Consider the following 18,242-nt stretch of genomic DNA (forward strand, 5'->3'; position numbering starts at 1 on the left):
ATATGTCGGAAAGGGACAAACAAACTTTATCGGCTTGATAACTTTTTACTTTAGTGAATGTTTATGAATAAGGGGGTAAGTATATAATGTGTCTACAATACCTACTTAAACCTGTAAAACTATGTTTCTTACTTTATGAATATTTACAATTTATTCAAACTAAAACAACTTAGATTGTTTGTAAAAATAAGTCATTACTTACTGAGTCTGAGCACCAAATCAAATTACATGATAATGATCATTATTTCATGTCTGGGCAGTTTCATTCAGATACTTAACGATGAACATTATTTGTGTCACTTTATGGAAGAAAACAAATATTATGTAAAGTAATTGTAGTAATATTATTTAAAAAACATTTTTTTTTGTTTCTTGAATTAAAGCTTAGCAGTCTTGCTTATCTCTTGCATTAGAAATTAAAACATTCAATTTGATCAAATTGTGTTGTAGTGCGAAATGCTCTGAGCGACCACAATTATTTTCAAAACCAAGACGATGAGGAAGATACAGTAATCATGTTGGAGGAAAAATTGGTGATTGGGAGGCCAGGTATGTGTATGTAAAATAAATATTTGAAAATAGGCAGTATGTATATACATAATTATAATGATTATACTGTCCATTTCTTAAATATTTATTTTCATTTAAATAAGTTTTGAATGTTTAATATTTATATTGCAACTGACAGAAATAATGCTAACATAATATAACTATTATGTGTTTATATTGATCTCTAAAACTTACCCCTTTTTGTAAATATCTTATTGGTTTTTTTTTTTGCTTTGTATTCAAAACTTAGAATCGTCCCACGATAAGTCTGCATAGATTTTAATAGCCCCGCCTCTGCAAGGGTTAAGTAAACGTAATAATTTCATCAAAGTTTGACGTTTAAAATAACATCTGCACTGGCGAGGCTGTGAAAATCATTGCAAACTTATCGTCGATTACCTATAAATTTACATTTATTTTTCAACAAATGCAGGTATTTTATTTCATACTTAATATTGATTGATTTCCCATTAATATAATTTCAGGTGAAGACTTCCATGAGCATCCATCATGCTTTTCTCAAGTACAGTCGATCTTCAAGAGTAAAGGCAGGGACCGGCCCGCTATCCCTTATACGGGGTTTTGTATGGGTATTTCGTTAGGCTTAACTTACCCTACCCTTTTGACGCGATACCCTTTCATTTTGCTTTTAAAGCCCTAACGAAAGCGCTTACCTAAAATAGCCCAATACCCTTTCAAAACCCTTATCATCGGCTCAGCCTAACGCCATAAGGGTAAGCCTTATATTGGGTTTTATTTGCTTTCCCTTATAGCATATCGTGCGAGTTTAAATCCTGTACCTCGCTCATAAAGCACACATTACTCCGAACGAAATAACATACGATCGTTACCTACGGCGGCACTGTGTGTGATATTTGCGCGTTTCTGTTTGATGGAAACGGCTGTAGATAAAATAAGGTTCAATTTTCAATACCAAATACTTATAGTTATGATAGGCTCCTGCTTTGCTCAGGTGTAACACAGGCAAACGCTGCTTTTTAGGGTTCCGTAGTCAACTAGGAACCCTTATAGTTTCGCCATGTCTGTCTGTCCGTCCGTCCGTCCGTCCGCGGATAATTTCAGTAACCGTTAGCACTAGAAAGCTGAAATTTGGTCCCAATATGTATATCAATCACGACAACAGAGTGCAAAAATAAAACATGGAAAAAATGTTTTATTAGGGTACCCCCCCTACATGTGAAGTGGGGGCTGATAATATTTTTCATTCCAACCCCAACGTGTGATATATTGTTGGATAGGTATTTAAGAATGAATAAAGGGTTTACTAAGATTGCTTTTTGATAATATTAATATTTTCAGAAATAATCGCTCCTAAAGGAAAAAAAGTGCGTCCCCCGCCTCTAACTTTTGAACCACAAGTTTAAAAAATATGAAAAAAATCACAAAAGTAGAACTTTGTAAAGACTTTCTAGGAAAATTGTTTTGAACTTGATAGGTTCAGTAGTTTTTGAGAAAAATATCGAAAACTTCGGAACCCTACACTGAGCGTGGCCCGACACGCTCTTGGCCGGTTTTTTTTATCGGACTTGTCTTGATGAGTACCCGAAGTCTAGCTGATGCTGAACCCTGGCTGCACCTAGGGGAACTCGGGCTAAGTGTAGTACAGGCAAACGCTGTTTTCGTCATCGGACTTGTCTTGATGAGTACTTGAGTAAGCAGTACCCGAAGTCCAGCTGATGCTGAACCCTGGCTGTACCTAGGGGAACTCGGGTTTAGTGTAACACAGGCAAACGCTGGTTTCGTCATCGGACTTGTCTTGATGAGTACTCGAGTGAGCAGTACCCGAAGTCCAGCTGATGCTGAACCCTGGCTGCACCTAGGGGAACTCGGGTTTAGTGTAACACAGGCAAACGCTGTTTTCGTCATCGGACTTGTCTTGATGAGTACTCGAGTGAGCAGTACCCGAAGTCCAGCTGATGCTGAACCCTGGCTGCATCTAGGAGAACTCCGGTTTAGTGTAACACAGGCAAACGCTGTTTTCGTCAACGGACTTGTCTTGATGAGTACTCGAGTGAGCAGTACCCGAAGTCCAGCTGATGCTGAACCCTGGCTGCACCTATGGGAACTCGGGTTTAGTGTAACACAGACAAACGCTGTTTTCGTCATCGGACTTGTCTTGATCAGTACTCGAGTAAGCAGTACCCGAAGTCCAGTTGATGCTGAACCCTGGCTGCACCTAGGGGAACTCGGGTTTAGTGTAACACAGGCAAACGCTGTTTTCGTCATCGGACTTGTCTTGATGAGAACTCGAGTGAGCAATACCCAAAGTCCAGCTGATGCTGAACCCTGGCTGCACCTAGGGAAACTCGGGTTTAGTGTAACACAGGCAAACGCTGTTTTCGTCATCGGACTTGTCTTGATGAGTACTCGAGCAAGCAGTACCCAAAGTTCAGCTGTTGCTGAACTCTGGCTGCACCTAGGGGAACTCGGGTTTAGTGTAACACAGGCAAACGCTGTTTTCGTCATTGGACTTGTCTTAATGAGTATTTGGGTGAGCTGTACCCGAGATAGAGCTGATGCTGAAACCTGGCTGTACCTAGGGGAACTCGGGTTTGGTGTAACATAGGCAAACTCTGTTTGCGTCATCGGACTTGTCTTGACGAGGACTTGGGTGCGCAATAGCCAAGACAGCGCTGTAGCTGAGCCCTGGCGGTTTCTAGGGCAACTCTGGTTTCGGTGCATTATAATATAGAAATATTTCATGCAATGTCAAGTTAGGCATAAAACATAATATTAACTGAACAAAAATCCTACCAGAAGTTAATATTAACATCAAGTAGTTAGAACAAATTTATTAATTTGCCATACATAAAACACTTTATTTATGTCTAAAAAAATACGTATGTACTATGTATATCCATTTGAATATCAAAATTAAGTACAGTCGATTTCACTAATAGTAATTCAGGGAATAAAGAGAATACTGGAGTTCCAAGCGTCCATAGACTGCGGTAACTATTTACTATCAGACGGGCTGTATGCTTGATTGCCACCAGAAAAGTATTTCTGTTTCAAACGATCTTCATAGAATTCACAACAATCAACAGAAATAGTTTGACAGATTCTATGGTACTACTCAACTCAACCAAGTACCAGTCATAAAGACGAGTCTAAGATATTTCACTTTAATATACTATGAACAGAAAACAGCGTTTATTTATATTGCACCGAACCTGAGTTCCCCCAGGTACCACCAGGTCTGAGCTACAGCACTGGCTTGGGTACTGCGCACCCAAGTCCTCATAAAGGCAGGGCCTATAACGAAAACCGGGTTTGTCTATGTTGCACCAAACCTAAGTTCCCCTAGGTACAGCCAGAGTTCAATATCAACTTTACCAGTACTCATCAAGACAAGTCCGATGACAAAAACAGCGTTTACCTATATTGCACGAAACCCGAGTTCCCCTAGGAATAGCCAGGGTTCAGCATCAGCTCTACCTTGGTTACTGCTTACTCAAGTACTCATCAAGACAAATCCGATGACGAAAACAGCGTTTGCCTATGTTGCACGAAACCCGAGTTCCCCTAGGAATAGCCAGGGTTCAGCATCAGCTCTACCCTGGTTACTGCTCACTCAAGTACTCATCAAGACAAGTCCGATGACGAAAACAGCGTTTGCCTATGTTGCACGAAACCCGAGTTCCCTTAGGAATAGCCAGGGTTCAGCATCAGCTCTACCTTGGTTACTGCTCACTCAAGTACTCATCAAGACAAGTCCGATGACGAAAACAGCGCTTGCCTATGTTACTCCAAACTCGCGTTCCCCTAGGAATAGCCAGGGTTCAGCATCAGCTCTACCTTGGTTACTGCTCACACAAGTACTCACCAAGACAAGTCCGGTGAAGAAAACAGCGCTTGCCTATGTTACTCCAAACCCGCGTTCCCCTGGGAAAAGCCAGGGTTCAGCATCAGCTCTACCTTGGTTACTGGTCACTCAAGTACTCATCAAGACAAGTCCGATGACGAAAACAGCGTTTGCCTATGTTGCACGAAACCCGAGTTCCCCTAGGAATAGCCAGGGTTCAGCATCAGTTCTACCTTGGTTACTGCTCACTCAAGTACTCATCAATACAAGTCCGATGAAGAAAACAGCGTTTGCCTATGTTGCACGAAACCCGAGTTCCCTTAGGAATAGCCAGGGTTCAGCATCAGCTCTACCCTGGTTACTGCTCACTAAAGTACTGATCAAGACAAGTCCGATGACGAAAACAGCGTTTGCCTATGTTGCACGAAACCCGAGTTCCCTTAGGAATAGCCAGGGTTCAGCATCAGCTCTACCTTGGTTACTGCTCACTCAAGTACTCATAAATACAAGTCCGATGAAGAAAACAGCGCTCGCCTATGTTACTCCAAACCGGCGTTCCCCTGGGAAAAGCCAGGGTTCAGCATCAGCTCTACCTTGGTTACTGGTCACTCAAGTACTCATCAAGACAAGTCCGATGACGAAAACAGCGTTTGCCTATGTTGCACGAAACCCGAGTTCCCTTAGGAATAGCCAGGGTTCAGCATCAGCTCTACCTTGGTTACTGCTCACTCAAGTACTCATCAAGCCAAGTCCGATGACGAAAACAGCGTTTGCCTATGTTGCACGAAACCCGAGTTCCCCTAGGAATAGCCAGGGTTCAGCATCAGCTCTACCTTGGTTACTGCTCACTCAAGTACTCATCAAGACAAGTCCGATAAAGAAAACAGCGTTTGCCTATGTTGAACGAAACCCGAGTTCCCTTAGGAATAGCCAGGGTACAGCATCAGCTCTACCCTGGTTACTGCTCACTAAAGTACTCATCAAAACAAGTCCGATGACGAAAACCACGCTTGCCTATGTTACACCAAACCCGCGTTCCCCTGGGGAAAGCCAGGGTTCAGCATCAGCTCTACCTTGGTTACTGCTCACTCAAGTACTCATCAAGACAAGTCCGATGACGAAAACAGCGTTTGCCTATGTTGCACGAAACCCGAGTTCCCTTAGGAATAGCCAGAGTTCAGCATCAGCTCTACCTTGGTTACTGCTCACTCAAGTACTCACCAAGACAAGTCCGGTGAAGAAAACAGCGCTTGCCTATGTTACTCCAAACCCGCGTTCCCCTAGGAATAGCCAGGGTTCAGCATCAGCTCTACCTTGGTTACTGCTCACTCAAGTACTCATCAATACAAGTCCGATGAAGAAAACAGCGTTTGCCTATGTTGCACGAAACCCGAGTTCCCTTAGGAATAGCCAGGGTTCAGCATCAGCTCTACCTTGGTTACTGCTCACTCAAGTACTCATCAATACAAGTCCGATGAAGAAAACAGCGTTTGCCTATGTTGCACGAAACCCGAGTTCCCTTAGGAATAGCCAGGGTTCAGCATCAGCTCTACCTTGGTTACTGCTCACTCAAGTACTCATCAAGACAAGTCCGATGACGAAAACAGCGCTTGCCTATGTTACTCCAAACCCGCACTCCCCTAGCTGGGAAAAGCCAGGGTTCAGCATCAGCTCTACCTTGGTTACTGCTCACCCAATTAACTCATCAAGGCGAGTTGGATGACGAAAACGCCTTGTTTTTATGTTGGCAATTAACGTTTTCAATGTGTAATGTTAATGGTTAATTGTATTGATTTTCGGCCAACACTGTATATTTACATGCATATATACATATTTACATAATTATATTCATACATACATGCCTACATACATTCATACATACCTACATACATTCATACGTACGAACATACATACTGATCTATGGGCGACGATGATCATTTACCATCAGGCGATCCATCAGTCCCTTTTGTCTCCCAGTTCATTAAAAATAATTTCTAGCCGTGTTCTATACTTTTATCCAACGAAAACATGTTTCGTTGCAAAATTAAAAATGGGGCGCATAGTGCGGAGTGGCAACAGCGCATTTTCCTTCCTGTTCTTACAATAGCTTAGATTCATAATCCTGTCTCTTTTACGCAAGGCTCGACTACGCTTTAACAAAAGGGAAAGCCTTATAAATAGCGCTTAAAATAAGGGTAACCCTTATTAAAGGATTGCAAGCCGTATCGGATAGCGCTAAGCCAATGCACAGGGCTAGCTTTATTGTTTTGCTTAGTTTTTTGTAAGGGCTAGTCAAATGAATGGGCTTGCAGTTCGAAAGGGAGAGTCTCTCGATTGGGTCGTCCTTACGTTAGGGATTCCCAATGAAAGGCTTGTAGCGCGGAAGAGGTTGTCCGGTCCCTGAGTAAAGGTACTGTAACAATCGCTCTCGAGTAGGGAAAATTTAGTTCAGAGAATCTAACAATTTATACCAGTGAAAGTGAATCAAGTGAAAGCATAGAGGAATAAGTAAGGGAAGAGTTGCAACTCCATACATCAGTAAATGCAAGTTATTTGTAGTGACATCTAGCGTCATCCACGCGTCAATCACGCGTCAACTAGCGTAAAATGAAGTGATCACTGCCATCCATGGACACCCGAAAGACCAGACAGGCAAGTATGGTTGTGCAATAAATCATAAAACATGGGGCTATCCCTAATTGTAAGTGATGGCGGACCATGATTGCCTGGCTGAAGTGTTGGAGGTGCGTTTCCGGCCTTTAAGGTGGGTGTAGGCTCTTTTCTCGAAGGTTTGAAGGTCGTATCGGTCCGGCAATTCCGCAGGTGACAATTCATTCCACTGTTTAGCTGTGCGGGGCAGGAAATTTCTGGAGAAACGCACAGTAGTGAACTGCCAGCACAGACCACACTGCCAGCCATTTAAATGATGGAGATGGAACTGTTGTCGCGTTGGGTGATGGCGGAAAGAAGCGGCAGGGATTAATCAGAATCATTTTTCTTAGCACATTATACATGCGAAAGAAAATGCACTGTGAGGCCACATCTCTACGTAGCGCCAAGGGTCAAGCCGATTACAGATAAGCTTGCAGTTGACAATTTGAGTTGCTCGTCGTTGGATGCGGTCCCCTGCCCATATCTATGGACCATGTTCTCATCTGAGAACAGTATTCCTTTTGTGGGCGAACCTGCAATACTGACTCGATATATTATCACACCAGCTTTTTGAGGCTATTTTGGCCTTACCCTCTAAATGGCCGTGAAACTGGATTACATGTTGCGGAATTTCATTAGAACTTTAAATTTACCGCCTTTTTAGTAACAAGGTTTGATTGACCGTCTATATATTTTTTTTCGCTCATGTGAAAAATACAAAGGTCAGTGTGGTTCGGGTGCGGTCGTGTGTTAGCTATGGTTAGCTACTTACCAAGACGCGCGCTCGCGGCGCGGCAGTCGCTTGAACTGTCAAAATTTGACAGTTTATGTTTAATGTATGGTTTTGCTTTGCAGTAAACATTCGATAAAATTCGATTGTTTATAAGCTAAAAAATAGGTAGATGGTCTTCACAGCGAGATGTGTTGTTGTAAACTGTAAAAAAAATCAACAAAAATAGTGACCGCAAATTCTCAAAAACATGGTCAAAAGGAGAATAGCGTAATGGATAATTGCCGTAAGATAAATGTAAGTCGCCTAACCTCAAGTCGTACCCTGTAGATTTATATTGTATTTTGACGATGAATTATTTCGTTACAGTACCCATGGTTCCTTATGGCACTCAAAGCCAAACCATACCATTTGCAGTGATCGCTTTGTTGGTAGAATGGCTGATCAGACATTTCGCCGTTATGTTCCAAGAATATTTCCCCTTGCGTACAAATCATGACGGATTGACGAAAGTGCAGCATCGAAGTTTTAACGTTATATGGAACGAAGAAACGTGAAAGAAATAGAAGCAGCCTGTTAGTTTGAAGTGCTGGAAATCAGTGTTTTTCAATATATCAACAGCTCTTATATTGATATATTTGTCTTACATTTGTTGCTAGTATATTTTGGTTGGTGTAATGAAGTAATGAAATTTAATATTCTGTACTAACTAACCTAGCACATGACAGTTCATTTTTGCAGGCCAATCTCAGATATTTTTTTATTGTTTTGGATACTATAACATTTTGAAGCATAACAATCATTAATAATACCATACATTGTACTGCAAGATACCCCTCTCAGGGATAAATTCACTTTTATACTAGTTAATCTGTTCCTTCTGTTGTATCTAACTTTTTTTGTTTCAGGTGTGACTTTTGCTCATATTGAACATAAATGATTATGGATGTTTATTTTTAATGTCCTGCAAAATTTTGACATTTACTTACATCACAATAAAAGAAAGAAGTTTTATACACAAAATAGACATACTTATAACTAGCAAATAATGACTGATGGGTATCGCGCATGCTGTATACCAAAGTGTGCAAGCCGCAGAAACTATATATTGCTCCACGAATTACCTTCAAGACATGAGCGTCGGAAAAGCTGGATAGCGGCAATTGTGTCAAAATGTCCTGACATTAATGCTGAGCAATTGGAGAAACTTAAATTTGGTACATGCCAGTTTGTCTGCCACAAGCATTTTGAAAAGAGGTTTTTTACTGAAAGAAAACGTATTAAAAATACCGGTGTTCCGACGTTATTCACTGAAAGTGAAATAGCTTCCGGAGTACCAAATGTTGACCATAAAACAAGTAAGTATGCACAAACTGTTCAGATGTAGGTGTAGATTTGCCTTCTTATTGTTACGGAAACGTACGAATGTGTCATGCTATTTCAGTCAGTCTCAGTACAAGATGTAGGTACTGACATTGACTGAACTAGTATGATAAATACAAATGTTTCCGGAAAAGCACGAAGGAAATCCTTTTTGCACTACATCTGTAATGTCATTGTGAAAAAGTTTTAGTAAATAAAAAATTATTATCAAGACATGTCGTAAATAAAGGATCTAAAATTATTCCTTACGGCGGCCTGATACGTAACTGCCAGTTTGTAACCAGTTGTGATTGAATAGTTTTTATACTTTGTACAAAAGCAGTTGTAGAGTTAATTTATATTAGTATGTATATAATTATATTAGCTTAAATATTTTGTTTGACATCATAGAAACTGCAGGAAATAATTGAGAGCATATTGCGGAAAACAAAATCAAATGGAAGAATCTTCTTGGAGGAGGCTTTTACCCTCAAGGGATCACACATCAATATATAATAAACAAAATTAATATGGGATGTGTGAGAACAAAGCTAAATAATAATAATAAATATTTTGTTATTTCAGTAATTCAGGAGACAACCCGAATAGCAACAATTGATCACATGTATTATACCATTCAAAAAATCCATATCGACCATTCATATTCAAAAACAAAACTGGATGAAGACCTTTGGATAGATGTTGTACCCTTTTCAACTAAATCAGGTTTGTTTGATGTTCAAGTTTTCAGCTTCAGTTTGGGCATGAAATACTTGGATTACATGGCTGAGGAAGAGTAACTGTATGCACCATTCAGATCTTTGTGCAAAGTCTAAATGGTTGTCCATGCAAGAGTACCTACAAGAGAGGCGGACTAGAACATTTATTCCCATTTGTTGACAACTGGGACAGATTGGAAGAATTCCTTATGTTAAAATAAAATTGTGATTATGATGCTCAAATTTTGTTGTTTTATTTGTGTGGTTTCGCAAATCAGCATAAAATACATGTAGTAATATTGCCACATCATACTAGATACCACAGATGTCATATATACCATAGATCAAGCAAACGTATCTACTTAGCGTGTCAAATGAACTCAGTGAAATCCACTGAGTTGTCCGTCTTTAATTGCAGCTTGCAGCTTTCGGGCGTCAATTTTTGTAAGTTGAAGTGAACAAAAACATTAAAAATGCCTCTTTAAGTGATATTAATTGCAACAACACAAAAAAATATGAACAGTCAAGCGCCTGAGACATATTTAAAATCATAGGCAAGTAACAACTTCAGTACAAAATCTGACACGCTCGGCCGCCATACAAATGAATTCACTTGTTTCTTCTATCTAAATCTAATTCTGTGCTAGATACATTACATGTTATGACATTTTATTGTTTGTTTGATTGATCCTTATGTCTATTACTTTTTAGCTTTTGTCCGCGGCTTCGCTCTCGTTAAACTCGAAACTTGCGGAATTTTCCATACAAACTTCCGCCCCCCATTTTTGGGAATTGGGGGGTTAGAAAGAGAGACAAAAAGTAGCCTATGTCACTCTTCATCCCTTCAACTATCTCCACTTAAAATATCTTTTTCATTTATAATATTCATAATATTAGTATGGATTTAACCGTGTTACATAATTTGCGACCTTCGAAGAGTAGGATATTGCACTGGCAGTGTCAAGAATATGTAATATGTATACAGGATTTTGCCTGTACAGTGCCTAAACCAATTTGAATCCTTGGCCATTGTAAAACCTTAACATTTTCTATGGCAAATAGAACATGGCGTCAATAAGACAGGGTTCTAGAGTGGCCTAGGATTAAAATTGGTTGACCGTACCTACATTAAAGCCTCCGCCACACATAAAGCGTTTTGATAGCGTCGGAGCGTAATCCGCGCTCGTTAGGTCAACAGCAACGCAGTTCGTTAGTGCAACGCCAGCGTTTGTCCGGCGCACCGCTATGCGCTCCGCTACCGCTCCACCTACGCTATCAAAACGCGCATGTGTGGCCGAACTTTAAGGTTTGGTGCACTTTGGCTGTATCCTTGTTACTGACTGTACACGATTTCCTTTAAAGGGAATTCTGAAGTTGATTATACCTAAGCTTCTATCTAATTCTCTTCTCTATTGTCCACAGGTAAGACCCCTCACGAACCTAGACTAAAAAAGGGCGAGGTTCACTGTGACCATTCGTATGTATCGCCAGATGGTAAGTCGGTGGTAAAATATGGCCTTCAATATGGCCCAGGCTTACCGCTAGGAAGATGATTTCGTTGATAAAGTGTTAGCCTAGCCGAAGTGACAATTGTTCACGCTTTGTGGCGAACGAAACGTGTCCGTCAGGTTGGCGTGAGAGATGTACTTATATCACAGAATATATTATAGTACACGTACAGAAGGCCCACTGCTTTGATGTTCACGAAATGCCGCCTTTTTAAATGCCTACAATTTTTTAATAAAGAAACGAGCCGCACATGCGAAGCGTCGGAGGATAGGGTTGCCTATGGTTTAAGACGCATTAATTCTCAGATAAATAGTTATACTATATATTCAAGTCTTGGGTACTTTCTAGGTATATATACAGTATTTATATATTTTTGTTACAGCCTTCAGCATCACAAGCCTTATTGAACTTTTCCGTTGGATTTAATCAATAAGATCAGTATGTTAATTAATCGCGCTCGACCTGTGTGTGACTTTAAATAAGATCAGTGTAAGATTGTCCTATTTTATTTATGATGTCTATTTAAGTAAGCATTATTAGCCATTCCACACGTGGACATCGCATATGAACCTTGAAAAAAACTCTCTACGTAATGTAACAATAGAAAGTGCGAACGTGCGTTCCGTGAGAACGCGCGCCACCCCTGATTAGGCCGCGAACTCGCGGCCGCCAGCATGTACTTGTAGCGCGGCGATAGAATCGCGGAGTGAGCCGCCCCTGCTTATATTTAGACATCTGACTTAGGTACAGTTATTTGGTGTAAATTTTGTGACTATTCAGCATAGAGGAATAAGTACCTAAGGGAAGAGTAGTAACTCCATACATCAGTAAATGCGAGTTACTTCTATAGGCATAGTTATAGTGTAGTTAAATAACTCGCATTTACTGATGTATGGAGTTACAAGTTACAACACTTACAACTCTTCCTTTACTTATTCCTCTATGCTATTCGGACATCTCTCGTTTTTTAATGCATGTTAATTATAAGATGTAATGTTTTGAAAAGAAGTGGCCCGCCGAGTTTCTTGTCGGTCCCATAGTGGATACCCCCCTCCAACTGAGGGGGGACTGAAATCTTCTCGAGGCTGAGGCGTAGGGTTAGAGCCGGCGTAGCTTTATTTGACGTTCATACATTATGCGCATTGTAATATGCCTACTTGGCAAATAAATATTTCATTTCATTTCTCACGCCATCCTGACGTATACACCAACGAAACGCTGGCAGCAAAACGCAATTGTCTCTGACGCAGAAGAGGGATAGAGAGAGATAACTATTATATACCATATTCTCTGATACCTTTCGTCAATCTTTCCGAATCGTGCTCATTGAGCAATATTTGATAAATTATAATACATTGGCTGTCTCATACTTCGATCGCCGAATAATTTGATGTTCGGGTGAAATCTTGCGGCTCAATTTTGAAGCAAATATCTAACCTATTGAACTGAAATTTTGCACACATGTAGGTAAATCGCGTCAGAATGCAATATTATGGTATCATGGAGTTGATCTGATGATGGAGCAGAAAGGTAGCCTCTGTAATGAAATGTCCTATCCCCATCGGGTTTTTAGTAACTTCTCGGAGAGCAGCAAGTGACTGCTGAAAGAGGTGAGCAGCAGGTGACAGTTGGCGATAAAAGCTTGTGCCAATTTTTTTTTTTTGCGAAAAAGCTTATATAAACCACTAAATAAATCACATTTTCTGTATTCGCGCTACCAAGATAAGGCGTGATTAACGCTATATCGTCACTACTTTAAACAAACTTGTGTCTTCGTCTGTCAATTAAAAGAAAATTGTAGTAAGTATGTATGGAATGCATATAGACTTACTGCGTTTTAACTTTGAGAAGCAGCGTGAGATACGAGATTTTTTAAAGTACTGACGATATGTCACTACCTACAAATAACTTGCATTTACTGATTTATGAATTTACAACTCTTTCCTTACTTTTTCCTCTATGATTAAAAGGCAGAAAGGAACTTCTCGCAATCTGGTGTTATAGGTGTTCATAGGCGGCGGTAATAGCTTACCGCCGGGCGTTTCGTATGCTTGTTATACCAGAGTGGACATTAAAAAATGGCAACGAGTCCAACGACAATATTGCCAATGCCACATTTCAATTTTTAACCCCCGACGCAAAAACGACGGGGTGTTAATAAGTTTGACGTGTCTGTCTGTGTGTGTGCGTGTCTGTGGCATCGTAGCTCCTGAACGGATGAACCGATTTAGTTTTTTTTTTATTGAAAGCTGAGTTAGTCGGGAGTGTCCTTGGCCATGTTTCATGAAAATTGGTCCACTATGTTGAGGTCGGGGTTTTTTTCAAAATTTTAATTTTTATAGTACATGTATAATTTGTCGCACAACATCTATTGCCTTGTTTCGTGTCTAATTCAGATTTACTTTTAGGAAACTTACCCACTACTACTACTAATGCCGATGCCTGCGATGATTTGGCTACTTCAATAATAGGTAAGCGAATACCATTATATGGGCCACTGATATGGACCCCACATACTTAGTAACCACCAACTCGTTTTGGTGGCAAGGTAAAGCTTGGCAAAATAGTAGTAATTAAAAAATGGCAATATCTAGTCTCACCAGTTTTTCTCACATATTGTTTTCAAATGGACTACACTACAAAATAGCAACTTTTTTATTTCTATTCTTTTTTGCCAGACTCTAACTTATTTACTAATGTTGTTTCCTACCCTATAATAGGTACTTTTTCCATATAATTTATTCCTACCTACCCCTTCTAACAACGGATAGCACCTTAGGTTAGTTCAGAAAATGTACTTATACTTAGGTGTACTTAGGTTACAGATGTAGTAAAAGTGCCTCTTAACACAAGAGCCCTTTTTTCCACACCTGGGGCCCGTTTCTCAAAAGGTACAAGCCTTGTATAACAAGTGTGTTTCCATGACAACCCATACGATTTTACAGTTCTCGCACTTGTAATACAAGGCTTGTACCTTTCGAGAAACGGGCCCCTGGGGCCCATTTCTCAGAACTGAAAGTTACAAGCGGAAATCTTTTTCCAACTTGTCATATTAGACAGTGACGCCCACTTGTAAATTGTAACTAGTCTTCGAGAAATGGGCCCCAGGAGTTTTGATTGTGGGTGAAATGCAGTAAAGTCAATGCAAACTAAGTAAAGTTTTCTTTGCCAACAGACGAGCAATCTGAACATCCAGAACCGCAAGAGGACGGTCCAGAATGTGAAGATGATAACCAGGAGGGTGACTCAAGCTTGCCGAAAGACGAAGTCATGATAGATTACATTATTGAGCATCCGACTTCACCTGGTCGTGGTATGTTTAATGTTTATATTTCTATTTCTAAAACTAGGCGAAACGATTAAAAAAACTAATTAGTCCGTCAGTTAGATTATCAAAGAATTTTAGACAGGTATTTTTTTTTCTCGTAAACGAAAAATGTCGACGGTAGGTGAAGTTTCGCGTGACGTCACGCCTAGGTACAATTTTTACTTAGAAGTGACGTCACAAGCCCCCACTCCGGAACTTTGATGCTCTATATCTTTGTATTTTTCATTAATTAGAAGAAGCGAAAAATATGTGTTCAGTATTTTTGGACGATCCAACTGACGGACTAAACAGAATGTCATTTTTTTATGTAGTCGTCATCCCTATAGTCCGTTATACAGGATGTATAAACTCAGTCGCTCTTTTGATTCCGTTAGGGACAGTCAACCAAACCCTACCCTTTGTAATCCTAGGTCACTGTAGAACTATGTCATAGTGACGTTATTAATAAGATTGTAAGAGATATCTTACTGCTTGTCATTTTGACATGGTTGTAGAGTGGCCTAGGGTTCTAATTGGTTGACTATACCTTGCAGGGACGGAACGAAAAATAGAAAATGTTGAGTCGTCTCGTACTAAAGTTGAAAGAGATTGAAAATGATTATCGTCCAGTCTATCCCCCTTATTCATAAACGTTCACTAAAGTTATCAAGCCGATAAAGTTCGTTTGTCCCTTTCCGATGTATTGGTGTGATAGAAAGGGACAAACGAACGTTTATGAATAAGGAGGTATATATATTACACTATCATAGTAATATGATCATAGACAACGTGCCGTGCACAGATGTCATATATACCATAGATCAAGCAAACGTATCTACCTAGCGTGTCAAATGAACTCAGTAAAATCCACTGAGTTGTCCGTCTTTAATCGCAGCTTGCAGCTTTCGGGTGTCAATTTTTGTAAGTTGAAGTCAACAAAAACATTAAAAATGCCTCGTTACGTGATATTTAATTGCAACAACACAAAAATTATGAACACTCAAGGGCCTGAGACATATTTAAAATCACAGGCAAGTAAACACTTCAGTACAAAATCTGACACGCTCGGCCGCCATACTTATAGATGAACTTGTTTGTTCTATCTAAATCTAATTCTGTGGTGCCGTGCTTTTTTTTACGTCGAAGAATAAGGGAGGCATACCGACTTATGATCAAATATATATGATAATGTAATATGTATCGGCCTAAGTGAATACAGATTTTTATATTTTTGCATTTAGAATTTATGTAATAGCAATAGCATAGATTAAATATAACAAGATCATACCATTCCATACATTAAAATGCGACCTCCTACGAACGCGCTTACTCTACACCACACATAGATGGCGCCACAAAAAAATGCCATGCTGCCATTGTAAGGAGGTTGGTTGATGGAAACAACTTGTCTCTTTGAAGTATGATTTAATACTGGAATATGAGCCTTAACCTACGGAATATATAGAGAGTTACATGAATAATAATATACTTAAGCATCTATACACTACATCTCCCACGGAGGAAAAGAGAAAAAAAAATAGTACAAGTTTTTTTTTTTTTTCGAACTTATCAGTAATTCAACAATCATGTATATATTTTTAATCTATAACTAAGTGCATAGGAATGCATATGTTTAGTTAGAGTTGTGTGTTTACAATAATGCAGACATCATAGCTCTGATTACTGATATCTAATTACTAATACATTTACGAGTATGTTCTGTATGAACCACAGTAAACAAATTAACAGACAGTAAGTAAGTACATATTATAATATATTAACAATGTATCATGGGTTTCATGTTTTAAAAAGTTTTGTCCTGTTTTTGTGAATTACATCAATTTTACCATTTTTCATTATTTTTACATTGGGTGAGATATCTTTTAATACAACATATGGTCCTGAATATAAGCTTTGGAGTTTATTACCAGTTTCATTTTTTATTAAAATTTGATCGTTAGGTTTATAAATGATTGGGTTTATATAGGAATCGTACCTGAGTTTACGTTGTAATTTACTTGATAGTAAATTGTCACGTGCCTCCTGCTGTGTAACTTGTAATCGATACTTTAATTCTTTCGGATAATCGTCGTAGTTATACAGTGGGTCTATGGATGTAACTAAGTTAGATGGTAAATTACACTGTTTACCGTAGACCAATTCGAAAGGGGTGAACTTTGTTTCAGAATGTACTGATGTGTTATAAGTGAAACTCCAAAATGGAAGCCATTCGCTCCAAGCTTCGGGGTGATTATCGGTCTGTATGCGTAAAAACGCACCTAAGTGTTTGTGGGAATTTTCTAAAGATCCAATTGATTGGTGATGATAAGCTGTAGAGTTAATTTGATTAATCTTTAATATTTTACATACCTCTTTCATCGTTGCGGAAATAAATTCGGTGCCTCTGTCGGTTGCTATGGTGTTCGGTATGCCATGTTGAAGAATGAAATTGTTTACAAAACATTTGGCAACTGCTGTGGAAGTTTTAGAGACAAGGGGATACGCACAAACATATTTAGATAATTCGCATTGTATCGTAAGAATATATGAATTATTATAACTATCCTTATCTAGAGGGCCCACTATGTCTAGAAATATTTTTTCAAACGCGGTATGCGCTGTTGTAGTCACTACCATAGGTTCTTTTATGTGAACCGTATATTTTTGGCGCTGGCATTTTTCACACTTACTTATGAACTGCTTTATATCGCTTTGAAGTCCAGGCCAGTAATAGTACTTTTTGATGTTATTATACATTCTCCTAGTACCCGCGTGGCCACTCGTGGGTAAAAGGTGAAAATCATTGAGTATGACTCTTTTATCGTCCTTGTCGTTTATTCGTTTCACTTTATTCAATATAGTTAGTCGTGTTCCGGACCAGTTTACCATATTTTTTATTTCACTTACTAACTTTTTGACAAATATGTCATTGTTTTCATTTTTAATAAAATAAATCTCATCTACATTAATTTCCTTACAAAAGTCACAAAGTTCTCTCACAAAAGCGGCTCGCGTCAGTTGTGATGGAGATACTTGTTTTATATAAATAGTCTTGTTTTCTTTACTGTAACTTAATGTTTTACTCCCGCGATTTATTAGTTTCTCTCTTTTTAACTTGTCTATACTTTTTATATCTAAAAATCTCAATTCAACGGAATCTTTCGGTTTGTTATGTGTTGCTACAACTCTTGGTTGATCAGACCTGTCGTCAGTAGAAACCATATCAACCCGAGATACCGCATCCATCCTCCTTCTCTGAGCTCTAGTTATCACGTTGATCACCTGTTCATTCATCTCTTTCAACTCTTCTGACGTAATACGTATCCTGGACAACGCGTCTGCAGCCACATTGTCCTTCCCTTTCACATATTCAACCACGTAATTGTACTCCTCCATTGCTAGTCTGAACTTCAATAACCTACTAGAGGGATCCTTCATATTAAATAAGTACACAAGAGGTTTATGATCCGTACAAATTTTAAATTTACGACCATACAAATACGGTCTAAAATGCTTAACTGCCCAAACCACAGCGAGTAATTCCTTCTCCACTGTGGGGTATTGTATTTCCGCTTTATTTAAACTTCT

The 18,242-nt window shown here is 39.3% G+C and overlaps 1 protein-coding gene across 15 annotated transcripts in view; it reads left to right on the plus strand.

Moving 5' to 3' along the window:
- LOC125237602 overlaps window positions 1-18,242 on the plus strand; it is an 83,336-nt gene that overhangs the window by 50,814 nt on the left and 14,280 nt on the right. For 5 of the 15 annotated variants that reach the window (XM_048144754.1, XM_048144752.1, XM_048144743.1 and 2 more), the window contains 2 exons: window positions 13,756-13,818; window positions 14,523-14,660. In XM_048144754.1, the coding sequence (XP_048000711.1) occupies window positions 13,756-13,818; window positions 14,523-14,660 (201 nt within the window). Of the gene's footprint in view, window positions 1-226; window positions 550-1,034; window positions 1,098-7,860; window positions 8,055-8,126; window positions 8,426-8,665; window positions 9,116-9,704; window positions 9,846-11,260; window positions 11,333-13,755; window positions 13,819-14,522; window positions 14,661-18,242 lie in introns of those variants that run through there. The other 10 variants (XM_048144741.1, XM_048144742.1, XM_048144746.1 and 7 more) reach the window with 7 other exon arrangements.

Source organism: Leguminivora glycinivorella, chromosome 21 (genome assembly GCF_023078275.1).
Source record: "Leguminivora glycinivorella isolate SPB_JAAS2020 chromosome 21, LegGlyc_1.1, whole genome shotgun sequence".
NCBI classification, from domain to species: Eukaryota; Metazoa; Arthropoda; class Insecta; order Lepidoptera; family Tortricidae; genus Leguminivora; species Leguminivora glycinivorella.